Source organism: Pristis pectinata, chromosome 6 (genome assembly GCF_009764475.1).
Source record: "Pristis pectinata isolate sPriPec2 chromosome 6, sPriPec2.1.pri, whole genome shotgun sequence".
Lineage (NCBI taxonomy): Eukaryota > Metazoa > Chordata > Chondrichthyes > Rhinopristiformes > Pristidae > Pristis > Pristis pectinata.
Genome location: NC_067410.1, coordinates 71,835,530 through 71,852,951, shown reverse-complemented (window position 1 = coordinate 71,852,951; position 17,422 = coordinate 71,835,530). Strand labels below are relative to the sequence as shown.

At 41.6% G+C, this 17,422-nt stretch overlaps 1 protein-coding gene across 1 annotated transcript in view; it reads right to left on the bottom strand.

The window, feature by feature from the left end:
- Positions 1 to 15,594, bottom strand: part of rbp1.1 (retinol binding protein 1, cellular, tandem duplicate 1) — a 48,804-nt gene extending 33,210 nt beyond the window's left edge. Inside the window, exon 1 of the mRNA XM_052017956.1 lies at positions 15,473 to 15,594. Coding sequence (XP_051873916.1) covers positions 15,473 to 15,479 — 7 coding nt within the window. The 5' untranslated portion in view covers positions 15,480 to 15,594. The remainder of the gene's footprint in view (positions 1 to 15,472) is intronic.
- Between the last annotated feature and the right edge of the window lie 1,828 nt (positions 15,595 to 17,422).

Below are 17,422 nucleotides of genomic sequence, written 5' to 3'. Positions count from 1 at the left end.
TAAGACTGGCTTTTTCCCTGCAAGGAGAGTGCAGCAGTTACTTCTAATGACACTGTCATGAACACAAGCATCTGCGACAGGTAGACTAGTGAAAGCAATGGCTCACTCACCACCTGCTGAAATCCAGTCTGACAGCTTTGTCATTCAGGCTCAGGTAGCTTGGTCACTGCTAAGGTCATGCTCAATCAAAGATATTAAGTATGGCAGCATAACCATTAAGCTACTGGACCAGTCTGCAGAGGTTTAGATAATTAAGACATGAGTTTGAATCCCACCAATAGCAATAACATATCAACAATCTATTTTTATATTCTTCTCCCATTGACTTCAGTGATTTGATCATGGTCAATTATCTCCAATGCTCTGCTGATCCCTGCCCCTGTAATCACCTCCAGCTATACAACCCTCCCCAGGTTCTCTATTCCTTGCAGCACAGGCTTTTGTGCCCCACATTTCCTCATTTCACTAAAGACAGCCGTTCATTTGAACCTCTGTCCCCAAGCTCTAAAATTCCTCCATAATCATCTTCATCCCTCTCCATCCTCAAGGCATCCATTAAAATCCATTTTTCTGATCTAGCTGTTGGGCACATGCCTCCCATTTTGTACAGAGGCTTAATATCAATTCAGGTCTAAACTTGCTCCTGCGAAGCACTTTGGTGATAGCTTCGCGAAAATGTACCCAGGATTTATCCCATCATTAATAATCCAATTAGATACCAGAGTGCTTTTACAGTTTTTCTGGGGACTTGCATGCTTTGGCATTTGCCACAGGCAAATTTCCTTGGTTGCATCCTTATTTGCTAAGTGGCGAGTATTCGACTTATCACTTCTCCTTCTGCTGATGACTGAGCCCAAGGCACAACTTATTTTGCTCAACAACTTGTGGACAAGTACTGCTCACAAACCAAAAATAAATGCTTCCTTCAACAGCAGCTCTGTTTTAAAATGTTGTAATTTCATATGCTAATTGTGTGATAAATCTTGAGAAGTGTTGATTATCGTTTCAAATGAAAAGTAAAACATTTCCTTGAGCAGGAGTCTGTGCAGTCAATATGAAATACACTAAGCTCATGTACATATGGAACGCAAATTAACTGAAAGGTAAGTGATAGGCCACTAATTGTTGAGCGCACAGTGTAAAAATCCACTGTATGGTAAGCTCAGACTCAGTAAAACAGTAGACTGACTAAAACAGGAGAAAGATTAGTCTGTTTTAAATTATTTATTATTCATCATTATTTATTGAAAAATTTATTCCTCAGTGAAAAACCACTCTGTAAATGGGCTACATATGTCTTTGGGATTGGGTTTGAAGACAGGATCAGCACTGCTGGTTATTTGAGTAGACAAAGTAATTCAAAACACTTGGGAAGTAAGTAATATTTTAGCAGCTAGGATTATCATGAAATGGAAAAAGGAGAGATAGAAATGGAATTAATTTCAGATATTAGTAACTTTTATGTTTTAACTGAATTTCAGACTACCACAATGCATCTTACATTATTAACTAGACTGCATATGGTTAGAAAGGCACTAAAGTATAGATGAAAATTTAAAAATAGGCTGGAAAATTGAACAAGCAGTAAAACTAGAACATAGCTTAAATAATTAAAGTCCGAGCATAGTGTGGTTGTTTACTGAAGTTTGTCATCTGTGCTGGAAGGAACATTGGCCTGCTCTAGGAATTTATTCAAGTTATCTGAAGTTTCAGCGCAAGTGAAACCAAAAGACAAAAACTGCAAAACTTTTCTCCACGAAGTCCATTTCTTGGTACCACGAAGAACCAATTGCTGCACAATGGTGTACTTGTAAGTACAATTAGCATCATTCCACATTGGGAATGACAGAAAAGGTAACAGTAGTGCATGCCAGAAGCATGCAGACTTTCATGTCAACATTAGGCAACAATGATTTAACACCAAGGGTAGGTGCAACATGGACCTCAACATTGCAGTGCATGCCACCTGTTCCACTTCTACAAGGAGCCCATTGTTTAGCAGCAGCAAAGGGACCGCCACCATCACTCGCCAGCTTATTCATGATTGATTTACAGAGCTCCAGTTGGAGTAAAGTATAAGTTAGTCTTTTTCTGGCCATTGGCTGTTCTGGTGGTCCAAACTGGTGGATTTTTCAGAAAGAGTCCATGTGAGTATTGATCCTGACCTCAGGTACTGTCTGTGTAGAATTTGTATGTTCTCCCCGTGCTCACGTGAGTTTCCTCGAGGTGTTCCAGTTTTCTCCCACATCCCAAAGCCCTGCGGGTTGGTAGGTTAATTGGCTTCTGTAAATAGCTCCTAGTGTGTGTGGGTGAGTGGTAGAATCTGTGGGAAGTTGATCAGAACATGGGGAGAATGGCCTGCTTCTCTGCTTAGTGTCTCAACGACTTGAAGCTTCAATTGTGCCAGATTGATATGGAGAATGAGGAAAGTGCAAGCAGAGCTGGGTAATATCCCAGATAATTGAATAAAAGGGTGAGAAAAGTACTCAGCAGGGCTGCGATCCAGCATGGGGATTTAGAGAGCACTTATGTCTTCCATTCAACTCAGCATGGTGCCATGGATGAGGAGATGATACTTCACTATGGAAGTGCTGATGGGGTCATGCCAAATGCTGCTGTCACAGACGCTGCCGCAGACCTAGGCTTGAGCTGCATTGGCAATGACCGCAGAGGTCATAATCGCTGTCATGACAGTGCAAGAGCATCTATTGCATTTTGCTGGGTTGCAGCACACTGTTGCATGGAATGGCGTGGTTGGGGGTGGTGACAAATGCTTGGCACAGTGAAAATGAGAAATTCATCATTTTCTGCCTTGGATTATGCAGGTAGTTTGCTCGTCTTTTGTTGCACAGTGTTGTTGATTGCACTCACATTGTGCTCATTTGAACACACATCTTCAAACAGGTGCAAGGGCTTCCACTCCTGAATGTGGAGATGGTCAACAACATACCCACAATATTACAACGGTCACTGTCCAGTACCCTAGCAAAAGTAACAATGTTGTATCTTGCACCAATCCAAGGTGTCCTTCATCTTTGAGCCACCACACCAGGCCCAAGGGATGGTTACTGGCAGACAAAGGCTATACTCTGTCCTCCTGCTCTCCTCTCCAGTGAAAAATCCACATATAAAAGCAGCGTGTGGCTACAGCAAAAGCAACACCACCATTAGCATCCACATAGAGTAGACCACTGTCGTTCTTAAGCAAAACTTTCATTGCCCGGATTAGCGGTGCCTTGAAGGAGTGAATGTTTAATTTTCATGATCTCCTTTTGCAAGCTGACAAGAGTGGGGATTCAACTCAGGAACATCACAGCTGAAGATGGAGGGTAGAAAGGAACTGGAGGCAGTGGGTGAGGCGGGTTGCTAGGATTGGAGGAAGGGGAAGGAAGTATGACGAAGGAAACGAAGAAGCGAGGAGGCAACGTTGGGATCCTCTTTTTGGCCAGGCTGTCACTGACTGACAGATTGGACTGCAGTTTCAGGGATCAATCAGTTACCTTACCTTTCCTCTGCTGATGATCATTTTGATATCCATGCCCACAATGGAAGAATAAAAACCAAATCTACATTCTAATTCATGTGAAATGTCAACCATCTACTGGTGTGCCAGTTTTGTGCACGTCACTATCTATTCTACTCTTTCTTCTCAGATCTTCTCTGAACAAACGACATGGGAAAGTTTTTGACTGGGGGAGGGCTAATTATAATGGTATTAGGCAGGAACTTGCAAGCGTAAACTGGGAACAGATGTTCTCAGGGAAATGCACAGCAGAAATGTGGAGGCTGCTTAGGGGACACTTGCATGGGGTTCTGGATAGGTTTGTCCCACTGAAACAGGGAAAGAATGGTAGGGTAAAGGAACCATGGTTGAAAAGTGAGGTGGAACATTTCGTCAAGAGGAAGAAGGAAGCATACTTAAAGTTTAGGAAGCAAAAATCAGGCAGGGCTCTTGAGAATTATAAGGTAGCCAGGAAGGAGCTTAAGAAGGGACTTAGGAGAACTAGAAGGGGACATGAGAAAGCCTTGGCAAGTAGAATTAAGGAAAACTCCAAGGGGTTCTACACATATGTATAGAACAGAAGGATGACGAGAGTGAGGGTAGGTCCGCTCAGGGATAAAGGTGGAAACATGTGCCTGGAGGCAGAGGAGGTAGAGGAGGTCCTTAATGAACACTTTGATTCAGTGTTCACTAAGGAGAAGGACTTTTACAAATGTGAGGTCAGCGTATAACAGGCTAATGTGCTGCAGCATGTTAAGGTTAAGAAGGAGGCAGTGTTGGAGCTTCTGAAAAACATTTGGATAGATAAGTTCCCGGAGCCAGACAGGATATACCACAGGTTACTACAGGAGGAGGTGAGGGAAGCGATTGCTGGGGCGTTGGCGATGATATTTGCATCCTCCCTGGCCACAGGAGTGATATCAGAGGATTGGAGGATGGCAAATGTTGTTCTGTTGTTCAATAAAGGTAATAGGGATAATCCTGGGAATTATAGACCAGTGAGGCTTATGTCAGTGGTGGGCAAGCTATTGGAGAGGATTTTTAGGGACAGGATTTATTTGGAGAAGCATAGTCTTATTAAAGATAGTCAGCATGGCTTTGTGAGGGGCAGGACATGCCTCATGAGCCTAATTGAGTTTTTCAAGGAGGTTACAAAACAAATTGATGAAGGTAGAGTGGTGGATGTGGTGTATATGGACTTTAGTAAGGCATTTGGCAAGGTTCTCCATGGTAGGCTCATCCAGAAAGTCATGAGGCATGGGATCCATGGAGACTTGGTTGTGTGGATTTGGAATTGGCTTGCCCACAGAAGGCAGAGGGTGGTAGTTCATGGAAATTATCCTGCCTGGAAGTTGGTGACTAGTGGTGTTCCACAGGGATCTGTTCTGGGACCCCTGTTCTTCATGATTTTTATAAATGACTTGGATGAGGAAGTGAAGGGATGGGTTGGTAAGTTTTCAGATGACAAAAAAGTTGGAGGTGTTATGGATAGTGTAGAAGATTGTCATAAGTTACAATGGGATATAGATAGGATGCAGAGTTGGGCAGATAAGTGGCAGATGGAGTTCAATGTGGAAAAGTGTGAAGTGATACACTTTGGAAGAACAAACTTGAAAGCAGAGTACAAGGTAATGGCAGGATTCTTAGCAGTGTGGAAGAACAGAGGGATCTTGGGGTCCAAGTCCATAGATACCTCAGAGTTGCCACGCAAATTAATAGGATGGTTAAGAAGGTGCATGGTGTGCTGGTCTTCACTAGTTGGGGGATTGAGTTCAAGAGCCACGTTGCAGCTCTATAGAACTCTGGTTAGACCACACTTAGAGTATTCTGTTCAGGTCTGATCACGTTATTATAAGAAGGATGTGGAAGCTTTAGAGAGGTTGCAGAGGAGATTTGCCAGGATGCTGCCTAGATTAGAGAACATGTCTTATGAGGAAAGGTTGAACAAGCTAGGGCTTTTCTCTTTGGAACGACACAGAATGAGAGGCAACTTGATAGAGGTGTATAAGATTATGAGGGGCATAGATAGAGTGGACAGCCAGCACCTTTTCCCAAGGGCAGCAACGGCCAATACCAGAGGATATCATTTTAAGGTGAGAGGAGGAAAGTTCAGGGAAGATGTCAGAGGTACATTTTTTTACACAAAGAGTGGTGGGTGCCTGGAATGTATTGCTGGTGGTGGTGGTAGTGGCTAATACAACAGGGACACTTAAAAGTCTCTTAGATAGGCACATGCATTTAAGGTGAGAGGGGGTAGGCTCAGAACAGACATGAGGGGTACATTTTTTACTGAGAGAGTGGTGGATCCCTGGAATGCGTTGCCTGATAGGGTGGTGGAGGCAAATTCATTGGGGGCTTTTAAGAGGGGCTTGGATGGGCACATGAATGAGGGGAAAACAGAGGGATATGGGCATTCTGTTAGTAGGAGGGAATAGCTATGTCGGCACAACATTGTTCTGTACTGTACTGTTCTATGTTCTATGTTCTATCTGCTGCAGTGGTTGCAGCATGGCTTTTGGGAGCCAGCTGACTTTTCGTTGAGGAGATTACACCTAGTTCTGGAGAATTACCCAAGACAACACAGGGCTTAGAAGTGCAGTTTTGTCACAAACACTTGGGCTGTTTAGCTGAGATAAGATTATTAGTCACACGTACATCGAAACACACAGTGAAATACATCTTTTGTGTAGAACGTTCTGCGGGCAGCCCACAAGTGTCGCCATGCCTCCGGCATCAACATAGCATGCCCACAACTTCCTAATCCGCACGCCTTTGGAATGTGGGAGGAAACCGGAGCACCCGAGGAAACCTGCGCAGACACGGGGAAAATGTACAAACTCCTTACAGACAGCGGCTGGAATTGAACCCGGGTTGCTGACACTGTAATAATGTTACACTAACTGCTACACTACCGGACCTGCCTCTAAAATCATGTTCCTGCCCAGGATCAAGCTGGGGACTTGTTACGTGTGAGACAAACGTGATAACCGCTACACTACAGAAACCACACAACAGTGAGGACACTCCCACAGTGTTAGTGATAATTCTGAGAGAGGATAGCTAATTTGTCCTCCATGGAATCATTGCCATTCCCTTGGAGAGCACCTTAGCAATGCTACTAATCTTCATAGGCCAGATTGCTGGAGTGATGTTAATCTCTGAAAGCCATTTTGAACACTGGCATTCAGAAGCATGATGGACAGTAGTCAGAGTTTGTGCAGCTGTGGGGTGACCTTGCATCAAAGACTTGGGAGTACTAATATATACATTAGAATGTGGTAGGGCATAGACTGGGGCAAGTCCTGATTGATAGAGATTATTGATAGGTGAGTTTTAGGGTTGTGGGTGATAGAACAGTGTATGAGGTTAGTGGTGCAGTTGATATGAGATGGCATTTGAATAAATATTTAGTGACCGTGAACATTTGCAAGAGGTCATTGCACTTGTTGCAGCAATGCATCCACATCTTGGGATCTGGCTGTGTAAACTGATCTTAACTGCTACCTCCTCTCATAACTGTTTACCTGAAAGGTTTCCTGGTCCCTGAGAGTATAGGAACTCTTTCCTCCTCACCACATTGTCCACTAAGGGTTCCAGTTCTGCATCAGAAATCTGGATGGGCACCCTCAGCCATAATCAGCCACAAGTTCCCAAAGTTCCCAAGACCGTGCTAATGAATTCTAGCACAGACTTGAGCTAGGAAGTATCTCCTCAAGTGTAGCAGGCAGACATCATTCAGTGCTGTATAACTTCAGTTGCTGCCAGCCAGACATTAAAACTGACCCCATGCAAGAATCTGAGGCAACAGAGTTAGTATTGGCAGATTACTTAAATCAGAGTCACGACTAGTTAGGACAAATATTGTGTGCATCCTGCGCCAGATCAGACAGATATTGAGTAACCCTACATTGCAAACTTAGCATTCAGTTTCCAGTACTGTCCAATTTAACGGTACTCACTTATACTCATGTGGAAATAGTCCAGCAATCTGAAATGAATAAGAGGTGCTCACAAATTACTATCTCCAAGTTGCTGGAGAATTTGCAGCACTCCATTATTAGCATTGGAAAAATGACTGCTCATCCCTGTGAGGTTCATGAATATGTTATTGTTATTAATTAACTGTATATCTTTTCAATAAGGACATTAATGCTCCTGCAATGTCTCACATTCTCAGGTCTGGATAGGGAACAATTTTCACTTGGGAATCTCCTTCTCAGAAGTTGCAAATACATTCACTTTTCACAAAGATTTATGAAATTAAACATTTTTAATTTTACGTTTTCCCTTTTCCTTTAAAAATAATACTCATATTCCAATCTTCCTTCCTCATTTATTTCTATTTATGTTCTCTTGTTTTCCTTTCCCTAATCTTTAAATCTCCAAGTCTCTTTGCTCACCCAGATACCAGATGCCCTATTATCATTACCAGCTTGGACTTTTATCATCTTGTGCTTTGATACCTTTTTGATTTGAAAAAGAAGGGAAATGATCTAAATGATAAAGCAAGCTAAGGCAAACTTGGTCTCATGTTTGCTCGGAAAAAAGAATATCAATGTTCCATTTAAAAAGTATTATGTGTGGTTCTATTATGTTGAGTTATTTAAATAAGTTTTCTCAGAAATCTGTGGTACTTCCTGGCACTTGGATCTTATTTGTGTTTTCATCCATTTTAATCTCAAATACTGAACCAACCCTTCATAGTGTGAGTGAAGGGAACTGATTTAATGTTTGGCTGTCCTGGGCTCTGCAAAATGTTACTGATAATTGGGAACTTCTCCATATTTAACCACGTCCACCTTTCTTCATATTAATGGCCAAGAATTCACAAAGCGAATAGATGGACCATTCAGACAAGGTGCTCCTTAGTTTAACCCTTCAACTTTGCTTAGCCAGCTGATGTTATCTGGGATGGAATCTGAGAACAATAATCAGTATTACATAGTGTTAGACTCTTTAGACAAGAGGAGAGAAAAGTTGGCCAGATTTCTCACTCTCTTTCCCTGTCGAAAATGCTCTTGTTTGTTGGATGGGGGAGCAATGATCCTGGCTGCGATACCTCAGCAAGGGAATAGCCTCCAGATACTCATCAGCAACACCTGCAAACTATTAGTGGGTGTTCAAGTGAAATCTCCATGGGAGTTTAATGGCTGAAGATCCATAATTCAAAAAGGATCAATAGCTTTGAAAAGAGGAGTGGGTAAGATGAGAAAATCTGATAGGAATTTAAAAAGCACACAGAATTCACAAACGCTGAGAAAAGGCCTAGGGAAATCAAATATTCCCTCATGCATGCACTGGCTGAATCTCGTTGATGTTCCTATTTCACTGTTTTTGTGTTTTCCTGTGTTATTCCATTCATAATTTGTTGCTGGCGAAGCAACACATTGTAATGGTGCCTGCAAAAAAAGAAAGGGTTACAGCAGGGACCTCTGTTTATGATAATCCTATCAAAGATGCATAAGGAGATTTGTTCCTACTTTTAATTAATACCATAATCCTAGCAAAGAACACAAGGGATCACTTCAGATTTTAGTTAGTCTTTTCCTGGCTTCAGTACATGCTTACTGGTTAAATGGGAAATTTTACATGAAAGCGTCAACATATTTTCTCTCCTGTTTCTGGATGCAGACTGTTATCTTGATCTCTAAGTACAGTAAGCTGTTCAGAAGCAGGCATCCTTGTGAGAAACATTTTTTTATGCCGTATGACAATGCAAAAAAATCCACAAGACTTAACCTTGTTTATAGTCAGAGTGATCACTGGACGTTGGATGCACCTCGTTCTGCCTTTGATTTTAATTTTTTTTAAATTTTATTTACAGCGTGGTAACAGGCCCTTCCAGCCCAACGAGTCCGCGCCGCCCATTTTAAACCCAAATTAACCTATCCGTACGTCTTTGCAATGTGGGAGGAAACCGGAGCACCCGGAGGAAACCCACGCAGACACGGGAGAACGTACAAACTCCTTACAGACAGCGACGGGAATCGAACCCCGATCACTGGTGCCGTAATAGCGTTGCGCTAACCGCTACGCTACTGTGCCGCCCCTAATTTTTGAGGATATGTTTCATAGAACAGATAAGGGGGATGTGGTGTATTTAGATTTTAGGCTTTTACAAGGTTGCACGCTGCAGGATAGTCAATAAGGTTACAGTATCTGAATTGGGGGTAATATATTGGTAAGGACTGAGAATTAGTTAACAGACAGAAAGCAAAGAGTGGGAATAAATAGATACTTGTCAGGATGGAAGTCTGTGAAGAGTTGGGTTCTACAGGGATTGTGACCTTGGTTCCAGTTGTTCACAATCAATATCAACTAATTGTCATATTTCCAAGTTCACTGAGTGAGTGACAACATGGCGGATGGAATGTAATCAGGAAAATTGTGAGGTCATCCATTTCAGTGCATTAAACAGAAAAGCAGAGTCATTTCTAAGTCTTGGCATACTGCGAAATGTTGATGTTCAAGGGGACCTGAATGCCTTTGTACACAACACACAGTGAGTGCTGCAAACAGGGTAGCGGGCAAATGTTATGTTGACCTTTATCACAAGAGTTTCTTCTTATATTTATTTTTGGGATCTGGGTATCACCATCAAGACCAGGCAGTCCTGATGCAGGGTCTGGACCAAAACCTCAGCTATCCCTTTTCCTCTCCAGATGCTGCCTGGCCTCGCTGAGTTCCTCCAGCAACTTGTTTTTGCTCTAGATCCCAGCATATGCAGTCTCTTGTGTTGCCATCAAGACCAGCATTTATTGCCAAACAATGCAATAAATCACTTCACATGTGGATGGTAGATTGGGGAAAGCCATTGGGGTGCTGACAGTTGACAGATTACTTGTGGGATGTCCAGCCTCAAACTGCTCTCGTAGCCAGGCTATTACCCGATATAGGTAGTGCTGAAAGTGAGGATGGTGAGGAAATTGGTCAAAGCTGCATTGATGTCAAAGGCTCTCACCTCACCTTAGGAATTTAATCCTCTTGTTTACATTTGGGCTAACATTGTAATTAAGTCTGGACCTCAGCGGTCCTAGTGGAACCTAAATTGAGAATCAGTGAGCAGAAATCTTTAATGATGAATCGGTGCAACTTGATAGTAATGTTAATAACTCCTTTGTCATGTTACTTGGAGTAGATTGATAGGGAGGCAGTTGGCTTGCTCTTTGCTTGTCAGAAATAGTTGGGCAATTCCCCATGTTCAGGTGGATGCCAGACTTGGAGCCATACCTGGGCAATTTGGTTAGAGATGTGGCTAGTTCCCTGGCACTACCCCCAGGATGTTTTCATGAACTGCAGGCAATGGTTCATCTGGTGCATAGAACTATTTCCTGATATTGCATAAATTGAGCCTGAAGACCCACACTCAACATTTCAGGAACAGCTTCTTTCCCTCTGCCATCAGACTTCTGAGCAGTCCATGAACCCATGAACGCTACCTCATTATTCCTCTTTTGCACTATTTATTTATGTTTGGAACTTACAGTAATTTTTATGTCTTTATTTCTTGTACTGTACTGCTACCACAGAACAACAAGTTTCACGACATATGTCAGCGATAATAAACCTGATTCTGATTCTGACCATCACCTGCAAGTTCCCCTCCAAGTAGCACACTGTTCGAACTTGGAAATGCATCACAATTCCTTCATTGCTGCTGCATCTACATTCTAGAACTCCCTATCCAGCAGCACTGCAGGGAGGACCTTCACCAGAAGGACTGCAGTGGTTCAAGAAGGTGGCTCACCACCAGATGAACCATTGCCTGCAGTTCATGAAAACATCCTGGGGGTAGTGCCAGGGAACTAGCCACATCTCTAACCAAATTGCCCAGGTATGGCTCCAAGTCTGGCATCCACCTGAACATGGGGAATTGCCCAACTATTTCTGACAAGCAAAGAGCAAGCCAACTGCCTCCCTATCAATCTACTCCAAGTAACATGACAAAGGAGTTATTAACATTACTATCAAGTTGCACCGATTCATCATTAAAGATTTCTGCTCACTGATTCTCAATTTAGGTTCCACTAGGACCGCTGAGGTCCAGACTTAATTACAATGTTAGCCCAAATGTAAACAAGAGGATTAAATTCCTAAGGTGAGGTGAGAGCCTTTGACATCAATGCAGCTTTGACCAATTTCCTCACCATCCTCACTTTCAGCACTACCTATATCGGGTAATAGCCTGGCTACGAGAGCAGTTTGAGGCTGGACATCCCACAAGTAATCTGTCAACTGTCAGCACCCCAATGGCTTTCCCCAATCTACCATCCACATGTGAAGTGTAGGACGCAATACTCACCATTTGCCTAAATGAATGAAGGTGTAACGACATGAATCTCAACTGGGACTTATTCTGGCCAGAGGTCCGTGACTGGTGGTATTCCAGAGGGATCTGTACTGGGACTTCTGCTGTTTGTGATATATATAAATGATGTAAATATGGATGGGTAGGTTAGTAAGTTTGCAGATGATACAAAGGTTGGTGGCATTGTGGATAGTGTAGAAGATTGCCAAAGGATACAGATCAGTTGCAGATATGGGCAGAGAAATGGCAGATGGAGTTTAATCCGGCCCAGTGTGAAGTGTTGCACTTTGGGGGGAAAATGTAAAGGGACAGTACACTGTTCGTGGCAAGACCCTTGATGTACAAAGGGATCTTGGGTTCCCAAGTCCATAGCTCCTTGAAAGTGGCTGCACAGGTTGATAGGGTGGTAACAAAGGCATATGGCATTAGTCGAGGCATTGAGTTCAAGGGTCGGGAAGTTATGCTGCAGCTTTATAAACCTCTGGTTAGGCTGCATCTGGAGTATTGCATTCAGTTCCACTTGCCCCATTGCAGGAAGGATGTGGAGGTTTTGGAGAGGATGCAGAAGAGGTTTACCAGGATGCTACCTGGACTAAAGTACATGTGCTATGAGGAGAGGATGGACAAACTTGGGCTGTTTTCTCTGGAGTGCAGGAGGCTGATGGGAGATCTGATGGAAGTTTATAAGATTATGCGAGTCATAGACAGAGTAGACAGCCAGCATCTTTTTCCCAGGGTTGAAATGTCTAATACTAGAGGGCATGCATTGAAGGTGAGAGGGGGAAAATTCAAAGGAGATGTGCAGAGCAAGTTTTTTTTTACACAGAGAATGGTGGGTGCCTTCCAGGGGCGGTGGTGGAGGCAAATATGATAGTGTTTAAGAGGCTCTTTGACAGGTATGTGAATATGCAGAGAATGGAGAGATATGGAGATTGTGTAGGAAGTGTAAGATTGTGCAGGGATTAGTTTAGTCAGGTGTTTAATTACTTGCTAGGTCTTTAATTACCAATTGAATTAGTTCGGCACAACATTGTGGGCCAAAGGGCCTGTTCCTGTGCTGTACTGTATGTTCTAATTTTGGATGGGCAGTAAGAGTTGGCCTCTTCAGAAATGCCCACATCTTATTAACTAACAAAAAAACAATTTAAAACAAGGAACACCTAAAACAATCATTTTACACCCAAATGTGAATCTAGCAATACAGCAAGCTAGCAGAATAACATAAAGATACTGAAGATACAAATTTCATGGTGCAAAATTAAAGAGGTTATTATTAACGTTGAAGAGACAGATCACCATAAATTTTTAGCTTATTGAAGAAAGCCAGTGAAGAGATGTCACCCCAACAACCCTCACAAAATTGTCTTAAGCAGTGACTAAAACAATGTGCTTGAGGGAATGTCTTTGGATATTACTTATGTGGTCATCACAAAGATTCTAATGAGAAACCATGCATTAAAGTTTTTGCTGTTGGCATTAATGGCAGAATGTTAACTTGCTTAGATTGGCTGAGCAACAGGAAGAGAGTGGCCATATAACTCTAAATGACAGAATGTGAACTAATGGGATCAATGTGGGAACTGAACTCTTCATCATTTTGATGACATTGATAACAGGATAGAAAGCTGCTTGTCCAAGTACGCTGACAATGCATGGATAGGCAGTGTTGTAAACAGGACAGACGAAAACATAAAATTATAATGGAACTAATAAATTAAGCGGCAAATAGATTTTAATGTATGCAAATTGGCTATGAGGTTATCTTCTTTGGGCCTACTTTCTAAAAAAACTTGACTCTCTAGAAGTCCAAAGAGATCAGGAGTCCAGGTTCATGTAAAATGTAATGGGCAGGTATAGAAAAGGCAAATTAAATGCAGGCTTTTACATCTAGAGAACTAGGGTACAAAGGGATATACATTATGATGCAGCTAAATAAAACCTTGAGTAGACATCACTTTGAGCACTTTGTTTAGTTCTGACCCCACACCTTTAGGACTTTTTTTTTGGCCTTGGAGGAAGTCCAACACAGACTTATTAGAATAATAAAAATATGAAGAGAAACTACAACAATTAAGTTTGATTTCTCAGGAATGTCGGAAATTACAGGGCAGTTTTACTGGTGAGATGGAGGGAAACCATTTACCTGATAGGGAGAATACAGTAGTAGAAAACTTAACTGACTGTTACAGTCAGGTCTTGCACCAGTGAATTTAGGAAACACTTCAATACGAAAAGGGAGGTGCATGTCCCTACTTCTCTTCCAGTAACATCGGCTAATGCTTGGTCAATCACTAATTTTGACATCTGATATGGATAGCTTTCCTTTCACCAAAGATACCAAGTGACATGGTGCAAAGTACGTGCATGTAGAATTAGGTCACAAATCAGCCATAAAAACATGGAATGGCAGTCCATGATGGGCTCAATGACCTCCATCTGTGTTCCATTCATGTAAATCTGATCTGAAAAGTGTAAATCATGATCAATTCTTCAGTGTATGGTTAAGCTGTTTAACTATTAATAGCTCCAATCATTGACTCAGATGGATCTATGTAAGATACCAGTGATTGATAGATAAAAATTCCACATAATTTCCATTCAAAAATGAGATAATTAACAAGTAGCAGAAAATGGGGAAGAAAACTCTGAATGTCTTTAGAAAACTGATTCTGTTCTGGTTTCTAGTGGAAGTTTTAACACCTTTCTCTCTGAACATGGCTTTCTCTAGTTCTTTCACTCACTCCAAATGCTTGATGCCCTCTGGTGGTAATCACATCTGAATAACTTTGCAACATAACATATTAGTTACTATACTGAAACCTCAGCCAGTTGGGGATTTACTTTTTTGTGTTTGGTTCAGCAAGGGGGTGCCCTTATAGCTTTTATTTGTGATTGGCAAAATCACATACTTTGTTAAAACTTCACTCAAGAGATGCATCAACTTCCAGTTTCTACAAAATGTCAACTAAACCAACAGAGGTAATAAGAACAATAACAGACTGGTTCAGGCTTTACTTCCATTATTTCTGAAATGGCATACTTCATTTCCTTCACATAATTTTGAGCATCTTTTGTTTTATATACCCCATTTCTTATTTATTTTTACCAGTTTTAACCAAAAAAAATCAAGCCTACTTATTAACTTGACATTCCCTCAAATTACCTTTATTTCCATGTGAGAATGTTAGTGGAAACAAAACCAATTTACTGTCCTGTATTTCACTAATTACAACAAAAGCCTGGATTTTATGACCAGAGGCCCATTGCCCATATACTTGCCCACTGCAGTACCACTCATCCAAACGTAGTTCGGCACAACATTGTGGGCTGAAGGGCTTGTGCTATACTGTTCTATGTTTTACACTTCAACTGAATCTGGAAAGCCTATCTTGCTTAAGCAGACAGTCTCTCTACTCTTTGGCAAATACCTCAGTTGCAGCAGGGCCTGGGAAGACATAATGGAGTGACAGCCCAGAATAAACCACGTCCACAGAACACCTCAGGAAGCCTTTTAACAGCTGGCAAAGCCCAGCTTCAACTCTGACATTGAGAAACATTTAAGAATGATTACAAACAAATGAAATAAAAATTAAAAGTAAAAAAACAGTTCTTGAAAAATTAAAAGCATCAAATTATTCAGAAATAATTAAAATGGAACTTACTTTCCATCAATCCCCAATGGAATCAATGGCTTGCTGATCCTACACCAGGCCCAACCCAGCAGAGGATCAGAGCATAGATTTCACAGCGTCATTGCTGGGAATCACAGCAAGATCCAGCTCTGCTTCACAGGGAGTGCAGCATTGGAGTGCAGGTGGTACGTGAACTGCTGACAGTCAGCCAGAACATTTGGAACTTACTTTTGTGCAGGAATGATGAAACTTACTGGCACTTAAGCCAAGACATATTTGTCAGCAAAACCCAAACCAATATGTCATATTATCTTTCCAAAATGAACTTAGAACATATAACAGTACAGCACAGGAACAGGCCCTTTGGCCCACAATATCTGTGCCAAATACGATGCCAAATTAAACTAAATCTCTTCTGTCTGCACATTATCCATATCCCTCCATTCCCTGCATATTTATGTGTCTATCTAAAAGCCTCTTAAATGCCTCTATTGTATCTGTTTCCACTACTACCCCTGGCAACCAGTTCCAGGCACTTACCACTCTGGCAAAAAAAACTTGCCCTGCACATCTTCCTTGGACTCCCCTCCCCCTCACCTTAAATGCATGTCCTCAAGACTAACTTACCAACTCTCCTTCCATCCATCCAAAAGTCGTCTTATTTCCTTTAATAACATTTAGAATTTCTAGCTTAAAAAACAATTATTTCATGATTAATTTAGTTCATTGGGGAAAATGTCTTTTTATTTACCCTGTACCATCCTATTGAGAAGCAGAAAATATTTATGTGAAAAAACAACAGTAACATACATTTACATAGCACTTTCAACATAGTAAATCATTCCCAAGCCACCAAACTGGAAAAATATGCAACGTAATTGGCATCAACCCACATAAAGAGAAACCTGGGCAGGTGACCAAAGGATTGGCCCATGAGGGATTTAATGGAATGTCGTAAAGGAGGGGAGAGAAGCATAGGGAGAGAATTTCAGAGCTCAAGTCATGGACTCGACTCGTGGAGTGATTAAAATATTCAGGAGCATTATCAGATTATGTTTGATGCTGTCAGTATTCCAGTTTTCTGATGACGGATAGGGGATTACATTAATGATAACTCTAATGCTCTCTTTTGTTTGCAAACAGTGCCACCAGTTAAACAAAACGATCAGGCCTTTGGCTAATTATGGAAGCAACTTTATTTCTGTTCGCCTCTGAAGAATTCTTTTCTAAGTGGCTTGTTCTTTCGGTGCACTGCCAAAGTAAAGCATCCGAGGGATATCTCAAGGCTGCATATGATTGATTATTCACACCTTCAGTTGCACTGCTCCTGTCACTACTTTTCTGCATTTCACCATGTGCCATAGAGACTAGAATAAGCCTGCCCCAAAGCTTTCCTGCTTAGCACTAATTCAGAAATTCTTTGAACCCCTGAACCAATAAAACTTTAATTTGCATTTGGATCAAAAATTGGTTCTGCAGCTCCAGTTTTCTCATTCGAATGAAAAAGCAGCTCATACAATATAATCACTAGACACAAGCGATTGCATTTATCAGCTCGTTCAAAGGGCAGGATTCCAATCTAATGTCTGAACCAGCACCACAATGAGGAAAAAAAAAGTTTGCTAGGCTTATCAGTACATTGCCTAATAGTCAGAAATTCAACAAACAAATCGTTAAACATTTGAATTCTAGCTCCAGATGGAACACCACGTTTATCCTATGTGCAGGGTAGATTCATTGTGGTATCACAGTTGGAATTTAACTGTCAGTGTTAAAACAGTAGTGCAGCAATGCTGGAAATGTTCATTTACTGTAGGAAGAATGCTCTCTCTTGATTGTAGTTAGGTCTAGCTACATTACAACAGCCACAGTTCTGTTCTATTGTGGTACAGTTTTGATACAGAACCAAGAGCATTCCAATTACATGAGTGCTCATTACTGAACATAATTAATTGTCCCTTCTGAAAAAAGCATCAGCTC